The sequence below is a fragment of the Mus musculus genome, chromosome 9, assembly GCF_000001635.26.
Source record: "Mus musculus strain C57BL/6J chromosome 9, GRCm38.p6 C57BL/6J".
In the NCBI taxonomy this organism is placed as follows: Eukaryota; Metazoa; Chordata; class Mammalia; order Rodentia; family Muridae; genus Mus; species Mus musculus.
Window position 1 is genome coordinate 110,880,085 of NC_000075.6, and position 20,852 is coordinate 110,900,936.

Genomic DNA, 20,852 nt, shown 5'->3' on the forward strand with positions numbered 1-20,852 from the left:
GTTGGCTTGGGGACATTCCGAGGCCGAGCCCCGCCTCCTCGGAGACGCCCCCGCGCGAACAACACCTCGGGGCGGGGCGCGGAGAGGAAGGGCGGCCCGGCGCGGAGCTGCGCGGCCACTCGGGGCACCGCGGCGCAAAGCGCAGGTAAGAGCGCGCGTCGGTGGGCGGGGTCCGCTGCCCCACGAGCTCAGCTGCGGGTGGGGGCTCTCTCCTCCTCCCGCTGCCATGGTCACGAGCCCTCCATCTTCGGTCTCAGCTTCCTCCTCCCGGTCCCGTGGCCGCCCGGCTCCGGTTTAAACGCAGCGCGGGGTCCAACCCCTAGCAGCAGTGCGGAGCGCGAGCACCGTGCCCTGCGTCCAGGCCAGAACCCAGGTGCGAGTTTATCACCCAGAGGGAGAGAGGCTGCCAGGAGCAGGTGACCTGGCTGGTCAGGGCGGAAGGGCTGACAGAGAAGCCGAAAAGGTGGTGTTGCCTGCCTGGGAGGAGCCTAGACGGATGTCCGAATGTTGGAGCAGAGTAGTTTGGAACTGACTAATGCAGTCGGGAAAAGCTAATGCGGAGACTGGGAGGCATGTAGGGCAAGAGAGGCAGAGAAGGGGCTGAAGACTGGAGGGCCCGTGTGACAGTTTTGTGCACTTGCCTGGAGCACTTTCTCCACTGCCCACCGGGCATGTAGGTTGATTAATGGGCCTCTAGCATAGTCCAGGAAAAGCAGAAATAAGGTCCATGCCACTCCAGATCAGGAAATACCAGAGTGAGTGCCATGCTAGGGTGCGGCTTAAGGGGCCTGAGGGGCCAGAACTGGGTGAGGGCAGGGAAGGCCCCAGTGACCCTGCTTGGGAGCGATCTGGTGTGGACAGAGGCCAAGAATGCAAGGGAAAGGTCTAGCTACTGTTTAGATGGCCACAAGGACAATAGCTGAGTCACCTGTGCACCCAGCTTAACTTTTTTGGCCTCACCCTGCAGCTTTTGAACCAAGTCTACCCGGGGTGAGAAGGGAGGCTGGGCCCTACTAGGAATGCTGGGTGTACCTCAGTGAGTCACCCAGCACCTCTGAGCCACTTAGTTCTCGTGAGCCTGTTAGGGCTGGGAGTGAGGGGCCTGGGTCTGAGCTCTGCACCTGATCTACAGATAGTATCTCTACACCCTCCTGGACTTTCCATGCCTCAAATTCACCGTTTGCACAGCCTGCCACTCAGGACCCCAGAGTTGGCAGGAGGGAGAGTATGAGGAAGCCGTGTTGTTGACCAGAGGGCTATGGGATGGGTGCTGGGCCCAGGGCTAGAGAGAATATTCTTGCTGGCTCATACTCTCAAACACTCGTGTCTGGCCTTTTACTCACGACACCGCTTCTAGCTCCTAGCTGGGAGACTTCTATATCAGACTCCAGATGTAGCCTTCCTGGGCCACCTTTACCATCCATGTTTAATGTCTGCCCTTTCCTCTGGTGATGTGATTTCCTGGGGGTGGAAATCCTTCTGGGACCACAGACCTAAAAGGTACTACTATAGAGTTAGTGGCTGCTAATCTGGGTCTGTCGTATCTACCCAGGTCCAGTCTATCCATGCCAAGAGAAGCGTCTCTCTACAGTTTATTCTTTTGAGGGGCAACCACAGGAGTCTGAAATGTCCTGGTCTAGTTAGATCTCCTTTTCAGAGAGGACCAGGGATGGGTAAGCTATGACATATCAGGCTGAGATGGATCTCTTGTGGACAGCCGGCTAAATGTGGGCAGGGTACCAGGGTAGTTCAAGGTTATAGGGATAGACGTTCCAGTCTATCAATGTCTGGAAACATGGTTGAGGGTCAGGGAGGCCCAGGTCACTTGGCCCACCTCAGTCCCTCAGCTGGGCTCTCATGGCCAGTGGAAACCAGATGCCGAACCAGAGGATCCCGAGTCTGTCCTCCTCACCCTCTGCTTGTCTGTGTTTGGGGGGAGGCACTATGTTTACTGCCAGCAAAGATGGCTCCTGTTGGGTGTCTAGCGGCTTCCTTTTCCTGTCTCTCCTCCTCCCCATGCAGCCAAACTGCAGCAGGAAAGGTGGGGCAGGAATGTCTGGGCCAGAGTTCTGAGGTCCCCGCCCTGCTCTGTTCTGCAGCCAGTTCTCCTGAGCCCTAGGTTCTGCCAGGGACCTGTGATGCTCTCATGACATTTGGGGTGCCTGCCTACCTGCCCATCATTGGCCACCCCGATGACATCTGACTCACCCCAGTCTGCTCATTTCAAACGTTTTCAGAGTGTCAGGACAAGGCAGAGTGAAAACGCTTTAACCCCACCCCGAGGCGTCCCTCCGGGTCAGGCCACTTGGGCAGATGAACATCCTTGCCAAGTGAAGACAGTGAGGGCTGGCTTTGGGAGGCTTTGCCTGAGCAGGGCCACAGACAGCCCAGCTGTGGACTAGGTTCAGACATGCTTCCTCACTACCTGTGCCTCGAGTCAGGATGCTGTATTGCAGCTTGCTTAAGATCGCTCAGTTAGGGCAGCTGATCTGCCTGCCTACCTCAGTGACCCTGTTCCTGAGTGGGACCCACTTATCCTGCTCAGTCTGGTTGGGGGAGGTGGACTTACAGGGGCTGGGCTCCTGTCCGTGCTGAGTTTTCTCATTGCCCTTCTGTCACCTGTCACCAGGTTTGTCTTGCTGAGTCTGATGTGTGATCTCCTGTTCCCTCGTTCTGAAGCTCTGCATGATCTTCAGGGTTGACTGAGGCAAAGTGAGGCTTGTCTGCCGGCCAATGAAGGTGGGCCATCCTCACAGGCTGGGCAGACATTTCAATGAACCTTTCTTTCTTTCTTTTTAAGATGTATTTATTTATTATATGTAAGTACACTGTAGCTGTTTTCAGACACACCAGAAGAGGGCATACCATCTCATTACAGAGGGTTGTGAGTCACCATGTGGTTGCTGGGATTTGAACTCAGGACCTTTGGAAGAGCAGTCAGTGTTCTTAACCGCTGAGCCAACTTTCTAGCTCTCGCTCCAGCCCCTGCTTGCTCTGACCCTGCTCGCTCCAACCCTGCACACCCCAGAAAAGGGCATCAGATTTCATTATGGATGATTGTGAGCCATCATGTAGTTGCTGGGATTTGAACTCAGGACCTTTGGAAGAGCAGTTAGTGCTCTTAACTGCTGAGCCATCTCTCCAGCCCCGAACTTTTACTTTTCCTTGCTACTAAGCTGTCTTCTTCCTGTTCCTTTTTCTCTCTCCCTCCCTCCTTCCCTCCCTCCCTCTCTCCCTCCTTTCCTCTCCTCAGTCCTTCTCTTTCCCCCTTCCTTTCTGATAAGGTCATATCTTAGGTTACTGCCCTGGAGTCCATAGCAAAATCCTGCTGCCTCTGCCTCCCCAGTGCTGGGTGTGCCCCACTACACTCTGCTGTCCTCTTGTCTCCCCGGTGGCTTCATCAGGAGGCCTCCAGACTGCTGTTGTATCAGATCTCCCCTGGCTTACTGAGCTCTATTTAGTGACAAGGACCCTGAGTCTGGATATCAGCATATTGTTGAGCTGATATCTGATAGCATATCAGATATAGCTCAACCTATCTGATAGCTGATAGCATCTGTGCCCCTTGCCCCAAAGATCACAGAGTCCCTGAGTGGGGCCTTTCAGTGGAAAGATATCCAGGACAAAGAACGATGAGGTAGTTATCCCCCTGGGTGCCTGGGTTCATGGAGTGTCTGAGCAGGCCGAAACTAGGCTGAAAGAACACATGCTTTCGGGCGGGAAGCGATGCTTCCCTTGGTAGTTTTCAGCTTTTATTCCCTCTGGGGCAGGGAGCAGGGCAGGGTCAGTGGCCAGGAGAGACCTCCTCTCTGTGAGAAGCTGGACTCACTGATTGACTCTGATGTAGGTGATTATGGGCCTTACCTCTGGGAACTGGGGAGGATATTTGCGCCCCTGCCATGTTCTCTGACCTGTGTCCTTCCTACCCAGTAGGCCGAGTGCCTCGCCGCACCCTGGCTATGTCTAGCTCTGAGGAGGCAGACCTGCTCCGGCTGGAGGAGGTCTTCTCAACGACTCTTGCTCGAACCATCAGTCTCATCCTGCAGCCTCTGCTCTTAGCTGGTGAGTGTAGGCCTCAGTGGGGAAGGGGGGCACAGGAGGGCTCCCAGCGGTAAGATGCAGCCTCTGCTCTTAGCTGGCGAGTGTAGGCCTCAGTGGGGAAGGGGGCACAGGAGGGCCCCCCAGGGATACGATTTCTCCCTTGTTAGACATTCTGAGATAGCCTTCTCAAACTCAAGTGGAAGTGCTGGTATCTTTTGATGGAACTGAGTGAGGCCTTGGCCACCAGGTCCTGGCTGTTGCCTTCCCAAATGGCTTCTGAGGACCACAGGCCTATGTGTACCGCTTGCCTCACTCCCTGTTCCCACACGGGGCTCCCCGGGATGCTTTGGAAAGCCTTGATTAGAAGGCAGGACACATAAGGCTTTCACCTGGGGGTCACCCTTGGAATTTGACCTTGGGCAGGTGTTTTCCTCTCTCACAACCTGTCTGTGTATCTCTAAGGTGGTTGGGAGTGACCCTGAAGACTCCACGTTCTGCATCTGGGTCTAAAGAGAAGAGGCAGAGACTCAGGGGAGCTAGAAATCTTGGTTCCCCAAAATGATTAGGGTTGTCCTGTTAAGCAGGAGGCACACATACAAGCCTCATTACTCAGGGTTCAGCCCTTTACCCTAGCATGCCCTGCCCCTGAGGAGCTCTATGGGGTACTAATACAGTCCTGAGCCTCCTAGAGCTACAGGACTACCCATCAACGCCAGCTCAGGGTGGCTCTGCTTTCCACAGACCCGGAGCCCTCAGATCCCTGTGGCAAAGAGTGCCTTCGGCTTCTGCAGCAGCTGCATGAGAGTGCCCAGCGGTTGTGGTATGTGACAGAGCAAAGCCTGCTTTCGCTGCGGCAGAGGCTATACCACCCACCTTCCAAGGGTCTAGAGGCCGTGCTGTTACTGAGCAATGCTGACCATGTCCTACAAGCCCACATGGAGTAAGACGCCCTGCTCTCACCCCTGCCTTTGGACAGTTTGTTGCTTGGCCACAGTGCCAGAGTGCCATCTCTGCTATTTGATCCTAAGGGTCAGCTGGGGTGGGTCTCCTATGGTCTAGGGTATTGGCTTGGTAGCAGGCATATAGGCTCAGGCCTGGACCAGACCTATGAGATACAACTGTTGGGTCATGGCTTGAGGGCAACTGCCTAGACCATCAGGATTCTGGCTGCTCAGTGGGTGGTATCTGGGACCCCCCAAGAGGGCAGAGTCTGAGTGTGCATTGGGAGCTGGGCTTTCAAGGTGATCCTGGGTTGCTCATAGATACATCAAGTCCTACACTGATTGCGTGGTGGCGCAAGCTTTTCAGAAGGTCTCAAAGAAGAGGAGGTGAGCTTGGGGCTGACACAGTAGCCCCTATGTGGCTGTGAGTGTCTGAGGAGGGGGAGTTGGGGAAGACCACCCCAAAGCAGCAGAGTGGGTACTTTGCCCACCCACCACTTGAGTGTCTGCAGTTACTGCCTCTATCTCCTCTGAGGTGAGGGTGCAAAGCCCCTAGGAAGAGAGCTCAGGGTTTTGCTGGGCTAATGGGGTACAGGGTTGGTGCCCTGGGTCTGGGAGCTGGGGAAGTGGTTACCACAGTGGGTGAGGGGAGGTGCAGGTGGATGTGGGCTTGGAATGGGGACGTGGAGGCAGTATGTGGCCCTTCCTAAATGCAGTGAGTTCTGGAGGAGCCAGCGCAAGGCGCTGAGGCAGCTACTGTCCTCTGGGAACTCTGAGGGCTCTGTGGGCACCACGATGTGCCAGGCCCTCCGCCAGCCACTCTCCCAGCACGTGCAGAAATACTTGCTTCTCCTGCTGAGCCTCAGGGACACCCTTGATGAGGTGGGTACCAGAAGCAATCTAAGGATGGAAGTGTTGGGAAGAGGAAAAACAGGGCGAAGGCTCAGGGGACCGAGATAAGCCATAGGGAGGGGCCCCGAGAGAACATAGCCCGCTCCTAGGGAAGGGCTCTGGAGGCATGAGTCTGCACTAGGGAATCTTGAGCGCATGGCCCTCCCTTGATGGGACACCCAAAGAATAGGCATAGAATTCTCTACTCAGTGGGAGGACATAAGACCCAGGGCCACACCATGCTGTCATTGAAATATCCATCTGGAGGCACCTTCATGCTCCCTTCCCGTCCCCAGAAGGGTTGTCAGGGAGAAGAGAGCAAGCTGAGCTGCGGCTTATGTTTAGGCCTGACCGGATGAGGCTGGGCTGAGACCCTCATGACCATCACCGGAGTGGGGGCTGGTTCCAAGTCCATCAGATCCTCCCCTCCTTTCCTGTCCTCCCACAGAGCCACCCGGCCCAGGAGCTGGTGATGCATGCTATCACCCTGTTTGGAAACCTGCAGTCCTTCATGGGACAGGCCTTGGACCAAGCTGTGGCCACACAGGCCCTGTGGCACAGCCTCAGCAGCCGGCTGAGGGTGAGTGTGGGGCTTTGGGACAGTCAAGGAAGGAAAGGGGGTTGTCCCATATTGGATGTGAGGCTGTGCTGGGTAGTCTGAGCAGCTCTGTGACTCAGTTTCCCCATCTGGTAACCTGATGGCTGTCAGTCACACTTAGCCATCGGCTCGGGCAGCAGAACTGACTTTTCTGGTGGTGCCACCAATTACACGTGCCTGTCACCGTCTAGCACAGTATATAATGCCCTGCAGGAAGGACAGAAGACTTGTCAGGCTTGGGCCAGGAGTAGAGCAGGCCAGAATAACCGTGGGTGACAGAGGGTATAGCATACCGGGTGAGGGTATCAGGAACCTGCTGGCTGTGATGGGGCAGAATGGAGACCACCCAGGAAAGGACAGAGAAAGAAACCAAGCTGGTGTTCTGGGCTGGGTCAGGGGCGACCCCTCCCACTCCCTGCTCCCTGCACCTTGGAGCATCATCGCTTGAGTGTATGTGTGTGTATGTGTGTATCTCTGTGTGTGTGTGTGTGTGTGTGTGTGTGTGTGTGTGTGTGTCTGTGTGTGTGTGTGTATGTGTGTCTGTGTGTGTGTGTGTGTGTGTGTCTGTGTGTCTGTGTGTCTCTGAGAGACACACAGAGAGAGAGAGAGAGAGAGAGACCTGGGTGATACTGGCTGAGATGGTCTCTAGGAGATGTCTGGGGTGCAGGAGAGAGGTGCAGCGTTGACCTGCAGCCTCCAGCGCCTGACCTTCTTGTCTCCCTCTTTATCCCACCAGGATGTGCTCTGCAGCCCTGCTCACCGACTCTTGCAGGACAGCCAGGACATCCCCGTGGTGGTCACTCCACTGCGGGCTGAGCGCGTGCTGCTCTTTGATGACTCGCTTGTCCTGTTGCAGGTTGGGGGGCGGGGAGGGGGAGCGTGAGGTGGGGGTTCTGGGGTCAGATTGGAAACTGAACAGGAAAGGAACAGAGTTGAGGCTGAGGCCAGGGATTGTGGGTCAAGAGGAAGCCATACGAGGCTTCAGGGTTTGTCCCAGAGCCAGTAACCTTGGCCAAACTCACCTGTGGTGACAGCATTGTCTCCCCTTCCTCAGCATGGCAGCCTGGCTTGGGGTTTGTTCTGATTGTGTCTGTAACTTCCTCTCCCTCGGTTGCAGTTTGTCTACTAGAGATGTTTCTAGCCCTTCCCTGCTTGTCTAAGTTCCTTTTCTTGTGGCTGCTACAAAATGCCTGACAAAACAACAACTTGAGAGAGAGGGGGGAGGGGGGAGAAGAGGGAGGGAGGAGAGAGGGGGAGAGGGAAGAAGGGGGAGGGAGGGAGGGAGGGAGGGAGGGAGGGAGGGAGGGAGGGAAAGGGAGGAAGGGTTTGTTTTAGCCTGGGCTTTACCTTGTTTCTGTGGGACTTGCTTGATTCTCTGCTATGACCTGTAAGCTCCTCCATTCTCTGGCTTGGCCTTGAGCCCCTTCCACTTCCGGGTCAAGTGAGCAGCCTGCTTGGGCCACATGGGAAATGATGACATTCCAGAGAAAGGAACTTCCCATCAGGCTCAGAGCAGGGTAGCTTCTCTGGTAGAAGGAGAAACATGAGCAAAGGTGAAGGATGCTTAGGGCAAGCTCAGGAGGGCGTGGCTGAGCAGCAGATGCTCAGAGCACAGAGACTGTGGAGGCAGGTGCAGGAACTGCATGTGTCAGCCTCTGTGGTTGGTGGGCCTCGGTCCCCAGGCAAGAGGAGCCTTAGAGGTTTGCAGCAGAGGCTGTCGGGGGGGCCAACTATGTTTCTAGAAAACACTGGCAACCCCCACGGGGTGGGGGAGGCTTGTCCAAATCCTAGGGTGAGAAAAGGAGGAGCTGCAGCTAAAGGGGAACAGGCCGCCGTGGAAGGACCGTGCTCCAGGCCTGAGGGGCATCGGTATCAGTGACTCTGCAAATGCTGCTCTGGACAACCCGTCTCCATCTTCTTCCAGGGCCACAATACCCACACGTTTGACCTGAAGTTGGTGTGGGTAAAACCCGGCCAAGACAAGTGAGTGACTCCGGGAGCTGCAGGTGCTCTGGATCTCTCTCCTTGGGCCCCATGAAACCCGCCCACATCGCCAGGCTCCCACGGGAGCCCCACTTCCAACCCCGGACAGAAATGGGGCTCACGAATCTGTCACGTCTGTCTGCCTAGGTGTGTGCTTCATATCCTCACTCCTGAAGAAGAGATCTCCTTCTGCACCAGAGACCCCCAGGGCCAGGTGAGTGTATGAATGATGGAGGCCAAGCCAGAAGCCAGGGGAGGGCAGAGTGCCGACCCTACAGGCCCAGAAATGGATTGGGGGCGTGCCTGGCTTGGGTATCAGCCCAATGTTGGAGGAGTGGGAATTTTTCCATCATTAGATTGGAGTGGAGGCCGGCTCCCACCCTTGCACAGGCCTCTGGAGTGTAGTCCCTGGGCTGCTCAAAGGATCTCAGGTCTGCTGCCGTATCTTAGGAGGGTAGTGTGCCTGAGGACAGCATTGAGGAGATGGGACTCGGTGCCCTGGGAGGCCTCTTTAGGGCATACCTGCAGCAGCGATGACATGTCCCCTGCCTTCCCGTCCCCGCCAGGTTGTCTGGCAGTGGAAGGTGACCCAGGCTGTGTGCCAGGCCCTCTGTGGCAAGAAGGACTTCCCTGTGCTGGGATCAGGCCGGGAGACGTCTGTGCCTCCTGAATGTCGCTGTGTGGCCTATACCTTCCGCCGAGAGGGGCGGCTCTGCCAGGCTACCTATGATGGCGAGTGGTGTCGAGCTAAGCCCCATGGCAAGTGAGTCACCATTGCTGCGGGCTGAGCACTTCCGGCACGTGCATCGTCAGAAAGAAGGAGCTCGCTAGAAATCCCATTGACTGGGAGTCAGTCTCCTAAAGCTTGGTGTTGCCTTCTGCAACTCCCGTGGTTCGAGGGGAAAGGAGAATGTCAGTACTGCCAGGGCTCTCCCCATGGAAGTTGTCAGGGGTACCCCAGCGCCCCACAAGACTGCTTGGACAGCTGTGCCAGGAGATGGGGCTACTTTCTGTGAGGTATCTCAGCAGCATGTGAGGACTGGGTGAACAGAAAGTCTAGTTGGAAGAAGTTAGAGTAGAGGAAGGGAGGGACTTTGTGGGCTCTGGGCATGTAGCTGTCTGGGGCTGGGGTCCAGTGGCCTGATGCTGTGTGCCTCCTGTGTTCCAGGGGAACCCTGAAGTGGCCAGATGGGCGGAACCACGTGGGGACTTTTTACCAGGGCTTGGAGCATGGGTAAGGCTGCCTGGGCGGGTGTGGGTACGGGCATGTGAGGCAGCCAGTGGCTGCCCCAAATTCCCAAGCCTTGCACAGGAGTGGTCAGATGGCCCAGTCCTCTCACCACATAGACGCAGAAGGGGAACCTTCCTTCCCATGGTGGGAGGGGTGTCCCGAGGACCTTTGTAAGGGAACAGGGGACTCTGAGATCTACTGGGGGACTCCTTGGAGACAAGGACAACTGGGTAGAATGGAGGGACGTGACAGGGGCACCTGATCAGGCAAGTGGCCTGGATATTCACTTCCAACCCCACCCAACCACATGGTCAGCTTTGGCATCTGCCTGGTGCCCCAGGCCTCTGAGGACAAGTTTGACTGTTACAAGTGCCACTGGCGGGAAGGCAGGATGTGTGAGTACGGCATCTGTGAGTAAGTGACCTTTGGCCTGCAGGGGGAAGGTGGGTGGCGGCCGGGGGCGGGGCCGGGGCCGGGGGCGGGGCTGGGGAGTGGCCTCTGGACTTAGCTCCAGGAGGCGCGTCTTTGCAGGTATGGCACTGACGAGGTGTACAAGGGCTATTTTCAGGCCGGTCTGCGGCACGGGTTTGGCATCCTCGAGAGTGCCCCACAGGCTCCCCAGCCCTTCAGGTACACGGGCCACTGGGAGAGAGGCCAGAGGAGTGGCTACGGCATCGAGGAGGACAGGGACAGGTGAGTGCTGGTACAGAGAAGCCAGAAGTCCAGCTGGCTCAAGCTGCAGTCCCTCTCTGACCTCTGTGCGCCCCTTCAGCTTTTTTATCTTGTTCTGTCCTGGACACCTGTCTCCATGGCACCTCCCTCCGTCAATGCTTCCTGCTACCTCTAGGGGGCTCCACCCAGCATGCCTGCCCCTTCTCTGCCATCTTCTGTTTTCTTTGGGGTTTGTTTTCTAGCACCATCTGTCTCCCCCACACCCCCCTGCCAGCAGAGCATCCAGAAGGCGCAAGGGAACCATTCTGACCCTCCTCTCTCACACTCCCTCTTCTCTTAGGGGCGAGCGCTACATTGGCATGTGGCAGGCTGACCAGCGTCATGGCCCTGGGGTCGTGGTCACCCAGGCAGGCGTCTGCTATCAGGGCACATTCCAAGGGGACAAGATGGCTGTGAGTGGTAGTCCCTGCCCTGGGCACTCTCTGTAGGTGAATTAAAGCCAAGCTGGGTGGGTGACAAGGGATGTCCAGCTCTGCCACCATCTACTCTGACTTTGGCGCAAGCCAGGCTTCTTCTAGTCTCCCTTCCCCCTTTTGCAACTCAAGTCAATGATGCTGATGGGACACACATGAGCTCGCAAGAGCCAAGTGTGCCACAGGACAGCCAGTGGCCTCATGGACCCTGCGCTGGCCCTGGCTGAACCATCACCATCTTCTGGAGTCCTCGAGTGACTCCAGCGATTGATGTCATTGTCCTTAGCATATGAATGACACCCGTTTATTGATGGCACACATCAGAGGACCTGCCCAACATCACAGTCACATCCGGCTGAGGCTAAGCTCAAACCCAAGCCCCTGCCCCCCCCAGCCTGGGCCTCCACCTCTTGCCTCCCGCCTCTCCACTAGACAGGGCCTTGATGTGTAGTGGGGCTCTGGGCAGCAGCTGTACCTGGTTTTACAGCTTGTTTGTTTAGATTCCACCTTGTTCTGGAAAGAACCAAAGGAGACCTGAAAGAAAAGGGGAAGGAAAGACAAGGCTGGGCCCACAGCACAGACTCAGGGACAAGTTGACCGTGAACTTGTGAGGGAGCTTCCTGGCAGGTGCCGTACGGAGGTCATAAGGGAACTTGATTGGCCCTGAGGACCCAGGGCAGTAGCAGGGAGACAGGGACAGCTGGAAGGAAGCCAGCATTTCCTGAGTATTCAGGGGCTTCCTGGAGAGGCTGCTGAGGAGGACTGACCAAGTCTGAGGGCTAACTAAAGAAAACAAGGGGTGGGGTCCACGGGATCTAACTCTGCCCTAGGGAGGGCAGGGCCAGGACTCGGGGGTTCTTGGCCCTGTGGGTCAGTGTCCACCCACCTTGGTTTTCTGTCCAGTCTCACCTCCCTCTCCTCTGTTCTCTTCCTTCCCAGGGCCCAGGCATCCTGCTCTGCGAGGACGACTCTCTGTACGAAGGTACTTTTACCAGGGACCTGACGCTCCTAGGGAAGGTGAGTGTCCACTTCTCTCCCCACCTCCTAAGTCCAGGGTTCAGAGCCAAGGCTGACGGTGGAGGATGGGCAGCTGGAGGGGATGCCCCTCCCACCTCCGTGGTGTCTCAGGGGCTCCATGTCCTTGCCATGCAGCGTGCAGTACTGACTTGACAGAGCCAGGTGACAAGGGACTGGAGGATTTGACTCCTGCCCAGAGGGTTGTCTGGTTGTGTCTGCGCTGTGCTCCGGTAGAGCCGTCCCCACCCGAGTCTTGGGCAGCTAGCTGTCCCTAGGGTCACCATTCTTTCAGTGTCCCTGCTGGAGTTGGCATAGCAAAATATAGTTGTGTTTGTGCTGGGCCTTTGGAAATCTGGGGATAATTTTGGATGCAGAAGGACAGGCAGGGGCTGGAGAGATGGCTCAGCGGTTAAGAGCACTGACTGCTCTTCCAGAGGTCCTGAGTTCAAATCCCAGCAACCACACGGTGGCTCGCAACCATCTGGAATGGGATTCAATGCCCTCTTCTGGTAGCTTCTGAAGACAGCTACAGTGTACTCGTATACATTAAAATATAAATCTTAAAAAAAAAAAAAAGGAAGACAGGTGGGTCTGGTGCATTATGAGTGCTTAAGAGTGCTATGAATTTAGCAACTCCCCACAGCAAGGAATTGCCCCCTCTAGATCCCTGGACCAAGCTACTTAGCCTCACAGCAGAGGTGGGTGAGACTTCTAGAATATTCTAGCACCTTGAATGGACAGATGGAACACTAGGTCAGACGTTCCCATCTGACCCACCCAAGCAGGCCCAGCATTGGCACACTTGCCTGGACAGCTGGCTTGGGCACACAGACATCTCTTCTCTCCCTCTCTCTGTCCTCAGGGCAAGGTCACCTTCCCCAATGGTTTTACCTTGGATGGTTCTTTCAGCAGTGGGACAGATAAAGGACTGTACACACAGGGAGTGCTGGACACGGCTGCCCTCCCACCTGACCCAAGCAGCACACGCAAGAGGTGAGAGCCCATTCTAATTGGCAGTGTGTGTTGTGTCTCTTCCCACCCAAGGCCTCGGGGCTCAGAGAAGGCCTTATTACCAAAGTTCCAGCCAGAGGCTATTGAAGTCTAGGGCTAGGTGAATAGGCTGCCTTACGTACACTGGAAGAAAAATAGAATTGTGAGTCTCACTTTGACCCTGGTTTTAGGTTTTCTTTTATTTCTAGAAAGATTGTGAGTTGATCTTAAAAGAGAAAGATAGGCACATAGTTATAGATAGAGTTATAGCACCCCTTGGTCTGGCTCTGAGCTCCCTGGTAGCCAAGAAGAAGAAAAGAAACTTGGTAAGTAAAATCACATGACTTCAAGAAGTAGTTTATGGGACAGATTATTTTGCTATAGGAACAGAACATCCCCTTTTGAAAACTCAGCTCAGGTGAATAACTCTTGCCATACGTGTTGAGACTCTAGGTGTGCCTAAGGGGGGATTACAGAAAATTGTCCCCGGTAGCATTTCAGAGGTTGGAGAGGGGTACAGAGGACTTACCCGCCTGCTGTCCCTGCATACTGCTTCTCTCTGACAGCAGGAGCTAGGAGAGGAGAGTGGTCCTGGAGGGGTGTGCTCCAGCCTGGCGGGGTGCAGGTGTGGGACCCCTGTGCGGTGACAGCGGGATATGGTTTTCTTTGTGAGACGTACCGTCAGGTCTCACTCAGCCTGTTCGCAAGGCAGGATCCACCCCAGGGAGGCCACGGGAGAGGGCAGGGCAGGGAAAAACAGGAACCCTACACTTCCGGGCCCTGGTCTGTCTTGTTGCAAGACCGACCATCTGGATTTGGCCTCCAGTGTTCCAGGCCCTTTGCAGAACTATGTACCTGCATCTTCTCCATCTCAGAACATAATGCCCCTCTCTCTGTCTTGTCTTCTTCTCTACTCGCCTTGGAGGTCAGCTGTCTGCATCCTCCATCCTGCCCCATTCCTGGGGCCGGGCTGGTCGCACCAACCCTCTTAGTGCTGCGCCGAGCGAGTGAGGGTTTGCCAGCTCTGGCTCCATCTTCCGCATCTCTCACTGTTCCCAATCACAGACAGCTGGGACTGGGCACCTTCCCTGTGGAGAGCCGCTGGCAGGGAGTCTACAGCCCCTTCCGGGACTTCTTGCGTTTAGGCTGTCCTGGGGAACAGCAGGAAGCCCTCCTGGGCTTCCACACGCAGAGCTCCAGGGAGCTACGCAAGTCCCAGGAGTGCCTGTGTTGTGAGAGGTGAGCCTGGCCCTCTAGATATCCCTGCTGGTCAGAGAGGGTTAGGGAAGCTCTCCTGGGGGGCTGAGGGGTGGGGGCGTGGGGGATGGCTACTGACTCAGGGGTGGGCGAGGGACACTGTGCATGGTGCTCCAGGAGCCACCCCGAGGACTGTGTGGGCAGCATGGAAGATACCCTGAAGGAGCTGCTGCAGCACCGCAAGCCCAAGGCCCTGCAGCAGTACCTCAGGAAGGTGAGGGCCCAGGCTTGGGAGGCCTCCTGCATCTCACAGCATGGTGCAAACTCCCTTTGGAGCTCCTGGTTCTCAGAGGGCCTCCCGGTACCTGTCCGGGAGGAGGCTGGTCTGGGCTTCTTGTGCTCCAGACCCTGGCTCTAAGCATCCCTGTTTGTCTCTCATGGGTCCAGGCTCTGAGCAATTCCCGACACCCCCTGGGGCAGCTGCTCCGCACCCTGATGCTGACCTTCCAGGCCACATATTCAGGCATCGGGGCCAACAAACACCTGCAGGAGATGGCCCAGGAGGAGGTGAAGCAGCATGCCCGGGAGCTTTGGGCTGCCTACAGGTGAGCCTGTGATGTCACAGGCTGATGACCACAGCCTAGGGACTGGCCCAGGATAGCCCTTTCCAAGGCTTGGCTCTGTCCGATGCCTCTGACTCAAGTCTTGTTTGGTACAGGATCAGAGCTTGGTCAGTGTGCCAACGGTGGCCAGAGGTATCAGAGATGACAGCAAGAGCTTCCGATAGCTCCTGGCCAGGGGCCAACCCCTGTTTGGTCCCTGGCACACTCCTGACCCTATAGAAACCCTACCTTTGCTTTGGGCTGAGTGTGACCCTCAATTTCAAGCTCCGTCTATCCTTTCCCAGGTAGAAGTTAGATCCCATAAATATTACAGATAGGAGCTTCAGCTGCCACCAGAGTGCCAGGACCACCCAACACTCAACCATAGCTCCAGCCTTGGACCCCCCAGTGGCAGGAGAAGCTAGACTCTGCAAGCATTCAATGCAGATCTAGCCAGCCAGTTTTGGGAGATGGGACCACCTGCCCTCACTTTTGGAAGCTGGGAGGATGGGGTCCTGTTTCAGTGGGCAGCAGCCACATCACGCCCCTCTCATCGTCTTGCAGGGGTCTACTGAAGGTTGCCTTGCAGCGCCAGGGCCAGACCCTGGAGGAGGAGAACATGGAGACCAGGTACCTGGCAAGGCCTTTGTGCCTGGGGCCTCCCTCTGGGTAACAATGCTTCTTAGGAAAGCACTGGTTGCATACACTATCCACCAAGCATGGTGTGTTGACCATGTATGCAACATGGTGACATATGACCTTGGTCCTGGGAGCCACCCAGGAGCGGGAGGTGGGGCACCGTGCACTAGATACATCTTTCTGCTTGAGTTGTGCAGAGGGGGAAGCAGTTGCCAGAGGCCTCCTCCTTCCTGTGCACCTTGAGACTGAGGTGTGGAGGGCATGAACCTAAGTCACACAGAGCAGGAGTTAATTCTGCTGGTGCAGCACCGACCCTTGACATCAGCGTCTCCCACCCCTTGTGGCCTCTCAGGGACCTGCAGGTGCACGGGTTGCTCTTGCCCCTCATCCTGCCCAGCTTCTACTCAGAGCTCTTCACACTGTACCTGCTTCTCCATGAGAGAGAGGATGGACTGTACAGCCGGGGCATCACCAACCTCAGCCTCTTCCCTGACACCAAGCTGCTGGAGTTCCTGGATGTGCAGAAGTAAGCTTGCCTCTGGCAGCCCAGCCAGGGGCTCTGGGGGAGGCGACAAACACCGCAGAGCCCTAGGGATGTGGCTGGGTGCTCAACCATCCCACAACGGAAAACACCTTTGTCCCCCCACCCCCACCCCCCTGCGCTGATTTTGCCAGAGCTCCGTGCCAGCCACTCCAGATTTATTGCCCTGTGGCTCAGTTCTTCCACTGACCCCCAGAGAGAGCCCGCCTTTCCTATCCCTTAGTTCCCACAGTGCTCAGTGATCCCTTAGTTCCCATAGTGCTCCCTGTCGGCCAGCACTGACTGGGCCTGCCTCCAGATCCACCATTGGACTTGGACTGAGAGTGGGGGAGGAGGGGTCTTGAAGAGGAAACTGATGGCTGCTCTGGAAGCAGCTAAGACAGGTGTTTACCCCTCCCCTCCCCACCCCCACTGCCTCTAATACACCCGTTTTCCTTAGAGCCCCTCTGACGCATGCATGTCCCAAGTGCTTAATTGTCCCTGCTGGGATCGCAGCATTCTGAGGTCCCATTCTCCTCCGGAGCCTAGGATTCCTTTGTCACACAGCAGCGGAAGATCTCTTCCTCCAGGACCCAGTGGCTTCCCTGGCCTCGGACTGTGTGTATACACCCCCGAGAATGCCACAGTGACCCCATTCCCTTGCCCTTGCTTATGCTTAGCCCTTCCTGGGGGACACAAAAACAGGTCCTCTGAGCTCAGACTAGCAAAGCATTCCACCTCGTGTCTCCAATTTCAGGCATCTGTGGCCCCTCAAGGACCTCAAGCTGACAAGCAATCAGGTGAGAGGGCTGTGTTCCGCTTGCCTGGGAGGAGGGGCCTGTGGTCCTGGAAGGAGGAGGGGCCTGTGGTTCGGGAAGGAGGAGGGGCCTGTGGTCCTAGAAGGAGGGGCCTGTGGTCCTAGGAGGAGGAGGGTCCTGTGGTACTGGGAGGAGGGGTGTGTGGTCTTGGAGCATCGAAGTCTTGACTGCCTAGGGAGAGACCAGAGAGGAAGGAGAGACCCAGGCTTCCTTCCTGTCACAGGTGACTCCCACGTGACCAGGCTCCCGCAGCAGGCTCTATTCTTCTCCTGGCTGTGGCAGTGGGTTGTGTACCTGAGCTCTGAGTCTCAATTTTCTCCTGTGTAAAAAGAGCCATACCAGACAGCCATGATCAAGGGCACATGAGTCCACCCACTGTCTCGGGAGCATCTGGATCCTCCTAGGGAGACAGATTCTTGGCCTCCACCGCTTTTGCAATGCTAGGCAAAAAAATTCCACCACTGAGCCCATTAGCCCTAACCCTAACCCATCCACAGTCTTACCATATCATAGCAAGAAGCCAACTCAGGAACCTGGGTTTCAACAAGCTCTTGGGTCTGGAGACCATTGATGTCAGCTTTGGAATTGAGTGTCATCAAATGATCTGTCCATCTTGGTCCTCTCAGCCCCTTGGAACCTAGTTCCTCCATGAAGCTCACAGTGGAGCTGTGGGATTTCCGCCCTGGGTCTCTTAGCCACCAGGGCAGAGATGTAACTAAGTCAGGGCGGTGTAGGTGTGGGTGGCAAGGGACCCTAGGACCCGAGCACATCAAGCTAGACCCCTGTTTGCTCCCCATCTTTAGAGATATTCTCTGGTCCGGGACAAGTGTTTCCTGACGGCCACTGAGTGTCTGCAGAAGATCATGTGAGTGTCTGCCTTAGTGGGAGCGCGTGGAAGGGCATGGGGGTGGGGTGGGGTGCTGTCTCTCCTCTTCCTCCTCCCAAGACTGAGTCCTGAGGCCTGACCAGGAGTTGCACCCTGCTTACAGCACCACAGTGCACCCTCGGGAGAAGCTGGAGGTACTTGAGAAGACCTATGGGGAAATTGAGGCCACGGTGTCACGGGTGCTGGGCTGCAAATACAAACTGCCCATGGATGACCTATTGCCACTGCTTATCTATGTGGTGTCCCGAGCTCGGTGAGTGAGGACCAGGAATCCCCTCCCCCCCGCTGTCTACACCAAAACACAGGACGGGGGAGTTGAAGCCCAGAAAGGAGCCAGTCTCATGAGATCTGGGGCCATTTCAGAGCTGTCTAGCTCTCTAGGCGGGGGCTGCTCCCCCAGCTGTGGGGTGTCTGTCCCTGACCTCCCTCCTCTTCTCTCCTTTGTTGCCATGGCATTTTTTCTAGAATTCAGCATCTGGGAGCTGAGATCCACCTGATCCGTGACATGATGGATCCCGTCCACACAGGTGGCCTCCATGACTTCCTGCTGACAGCTTTAGAGGTGAGGGACCAGAGCTCCGAGCCCATGGGAAGGGTCCTCACAGGGCTGGCGCTTGTCACAGGGCAGGTGAGCCTCACAGCCCTCCAAGCTGCAGCTCCAAGCAGTGTGCAGAGGGAAGGCTGTTTGCCTGCAGAACATGGCTGACAGCTGTTCCTAACCGGGGCCGTGTGTACACAGGGAGGTGATGCAGTGGCTTTCAGAGCCTGGAGCCATGCATGCTTTTGGGAGCAGATCTACCAGCTAGCGCCAACCTTGTGTCTCTCTCCCCAGTCCTGTTATGAGCACATCCAGAAGGAAGACATGAGGCTGCACCATCTGCCCGGGCACTGGGACGCTAGAGAACTCTGGTGACACGGCCACTCTGGACCAAGTGCCTGCCGTGGACTTCTGTGAAGCAAGCACTGACAACCTGCTCCCCACTGCCTGGATCGAGGCAGGCTGTAGAGATGGTTCTCAAAGGAGACGGTGTTTTGCTTCCTACAGGGCCACACCAAGTGCTGCAGTGTGACCCCAGAGCTCATGGCTATCCTTTGGCCTCTGGTCTGGGCTCTGATAACCCTTTCCTCAGAAATTAGCACCATCTCGGGTGAGGAGCCCTGGCTACACGTGGCCTCAGCCCTTACTCTGAACCATCAGTCTCAGGGCTGCCTGCTGCATGGTGGTCTCCATCATTCTTCCCGTTCAGTTCACGGCAGCCCTTCCCAAGATCTGGCTCCGTTCCGTTCTTTGGACCTAAATGGACATTCTCATGTCAGCGTTCATCTCATTTATTTTTCTCTCCCCCTGTCCAGAGGGTCCCAAACTGCAAAAGGCTCGGTCTGCTCAGTTCTCTTTCCCGTGAGGGAACCTGTTTCCTCCTCCTCAGCTGGGATTCAGTGTTGAGCTGGCCTCTCAGTAGCACCTGGGACAGGAAAACCGCAGGTCCATGCTCAGCTGCCTCGTTGCCTCTGACAGGCCCTGCCCTTTGCAAAGGCATGTGATATAAACACCAGCAATCATTATCTGGCCTGGCTTGCCAGCAGACGTACCTGAGACACTTTCTGACCTCTCTGTGGGAGAGACAACCGGGATATCCAAGGCTTACTAGTGCCCTGACAGACGAACATCTCTGGCTCAGGACCATGAATAAGTCTGGTCACAGCGCTGAGTTCTGGGTCACTGTTCCTGGCCCCCGGTATACTTCCCACCAATTCAGCCTGTGTGGGAAGGGCAGAAGGAGATGCTGAAAAAGGTAATGCCTAAGGCCGTGGCTGAAGCTCTTGGGAGCCTCAGAGAGGGACACCTTCAGAGCCTCTCAGAAAATGTGGAGCCCTGTGTGAAGAGAGCTGGTGGTTCTCCTGCACTGTGAAACCCAGGAGAATGCAAAGAGGCTTTCTCTGGCTGGGTCCACCAAATATCTCATCACAAACAGAGGACCCGGGCTGGAGTTCTACCAGGAACTTGTGTCCCTAGGAAGATCCTTGGAAGGGTTAAACTGACGGAGGCTCCTCTCTCAAAGACAGCCCTAAGTGCCTGTGACACAGTTCAGCTGTGACAAAAACCTGCCACCCACCCTCCTGCCCCCAGCATTAACTGAACTCGGGCCTCCGGTCTTTGTGAGTCCTGGGGTTCCCACAACGCCCTGGTGGGTTCCAGGAGCAGCCAGGGCTGTAGCACAGCCTACAGGCAAATCTAACACGTGAGGGGCATGCAGGAGGGAAGTGAGTGGCAGGCAGCCATCTGCACTCGGTGCTTCGGGAGACCAGTGGGGATGGGTTCACCTGCAGTCAGTGCACGGCCATCTCAGTGACAACGGCCTCTCCTGAATGGATTCTTCTGTGGGTGGTAACTACAGCCTGGAACATCTCCTGGTTTATGACCTAGAGACATGCAAGAGGGCAGTCTGAGGAGTTCATGGTTGTTACCATCAATACCCTAACTGCCTAGATCCAGCAGGTATAGCCAAGAAATAAGAGAATCATCAGGGGCTGGAGAGATGGCTCAGTGGATAAGAGCACTGACTGCCCTTCCAGATGGTCCTGAGTTCAATTCCCAGCAACCACACGGTGGCTCACAACTACCAGTAATGAGATCTGATGCCCTCTTCTGGTGTGTCTGAAGTAACCTACAGTGTACCTATGTATAATAATAAATAAATCTTTAGAAAAGAGGGGGGGGAGAGAGAGAGAGAATGAGAATATGATTCATCAGATCAGGCTGGATATAACTCCTGGACTCAGGAGGCAAGAGTGAGAGATGAGACGCAGCTAGTCTCGATCGCCAGGCCTTTTCATTCCCCCTCCTGCCTCATAATATGTTTTTCCCCTCCCTACTTTTCTGGGTGATGGCCACAATTACAGTCTACTTATTTATTCAGGATTTTTAATAAACCCATTTTCATCTTTATTTGTGTGCATGTGTGTTCATGTGTGTGTTGGCATGTGTGTGTTTGCACATACAAAGGCAATAGCCAACCTCAGGTGTTGTTCTCGACCGTTCTCTACCTTACTTTTTTGAAGGAGTCTGTCCTTGAACTTGGAGCTCACTGATTTGCCTCGACTGGCTCCCCAGCAAGCCAAAGGGATTCTCTACCTCCTCAGGTCTGAGGCTGCAGCTGCGCAGCTCTATGCCTAGCTATTTAAAGTGGGTCCTGGGAGTAGAAGTCAGGTCCTCGAGCTTACACAAGTGCTTCACTGTTGAACCATCTTGAAGTCCCCGCACCCCATTTTGTCTCTCTGTGGCATCTGCCTGTGGGTGACTCGGAGCATGTGATGGTCATACATGCCTGGATAGCTGCCCACTGGTGGAACTC

General features: G+C 55.9%; 1 protein-coding gene across 18 annotated transcripts; it reads left to right on the top strand.

The window, feature by feature from the left end:
* Positions 1 to 35: 35 nt before the first annotated feature.
* Als2cl (ALS2 C-terminal like) lies at positions 36 to 20,446 on the top strand. 18 transcript variants are annotated; one of them, XM_017313354.2, is made up of 28 exons: positions 41 to 145; positions 258 to 373; positions 2,630 to 2,739; positions 3,931 to 4,062; positions 4,783 to 4,981; positions 5,304 to 5,369; positions 5,699 to 5,864; positions 6,322 to 6,453; positions 7,208 to 7,327; positions 8,396 to 8,454; positions 8,602 to 8,668; positions 9,021 to 9,217; positions 9,623 to 9,688; positions 10,001 to 10,099; positions 10,217 to 10,378; positions 10,698 to 10,809; positions 11,770 to 11,847; positions 12,710 to 12,840; positions 13,903 to 14,076; positions 14,212 to 14,308; positions 14,482 to 14,639; positions 15,201 to 15,266; positions 15,628 to 15,801; positions 16,553 to 16,595; positions 17,417 to 17,478; positions 17,603 to 17,752; positions 17,965 to 18,061; positions 18,332 to 20,446. In XM_017313354.2, exons 4-28 carry the CDS (start codon positions 3,960 to 3,962, stop codon positions 18,410 to 18,412), a joined length of 2,859 nt encoding a protein of 952 aa, XP_017168843.1. In that variant the 5' UTR covers positions 41 to 145; positions 258 to 373; positions 2,630 to 2,739; positions 3,931 to 3,959; the 3' UTR covers positions 18,413 to 20,446. The 18 variants fall into 18 exon arrangements, 12 of the variants coding, with proteins under 12 accessions (XP_017168847.1, XP_017168843.1, XP_006512166.1 ...); XM_017313356.1 differs by lacking the exon at positions 41 to 145 and adding an exon at positions 3,771 to 3,847 and having other exon boundaries at positions 152 to 373; XM_030244348.1 differs by lacking the exon at positions 41 to 145 and adding an exon at positions 3,771 to 3,847 and having other exon boundaries at positions 152 to 373; positions 3,934 to 4,062.
* The last annotated feature ends 406 nt before the right edge of the window (positions 20,447 to 20,852 follow it).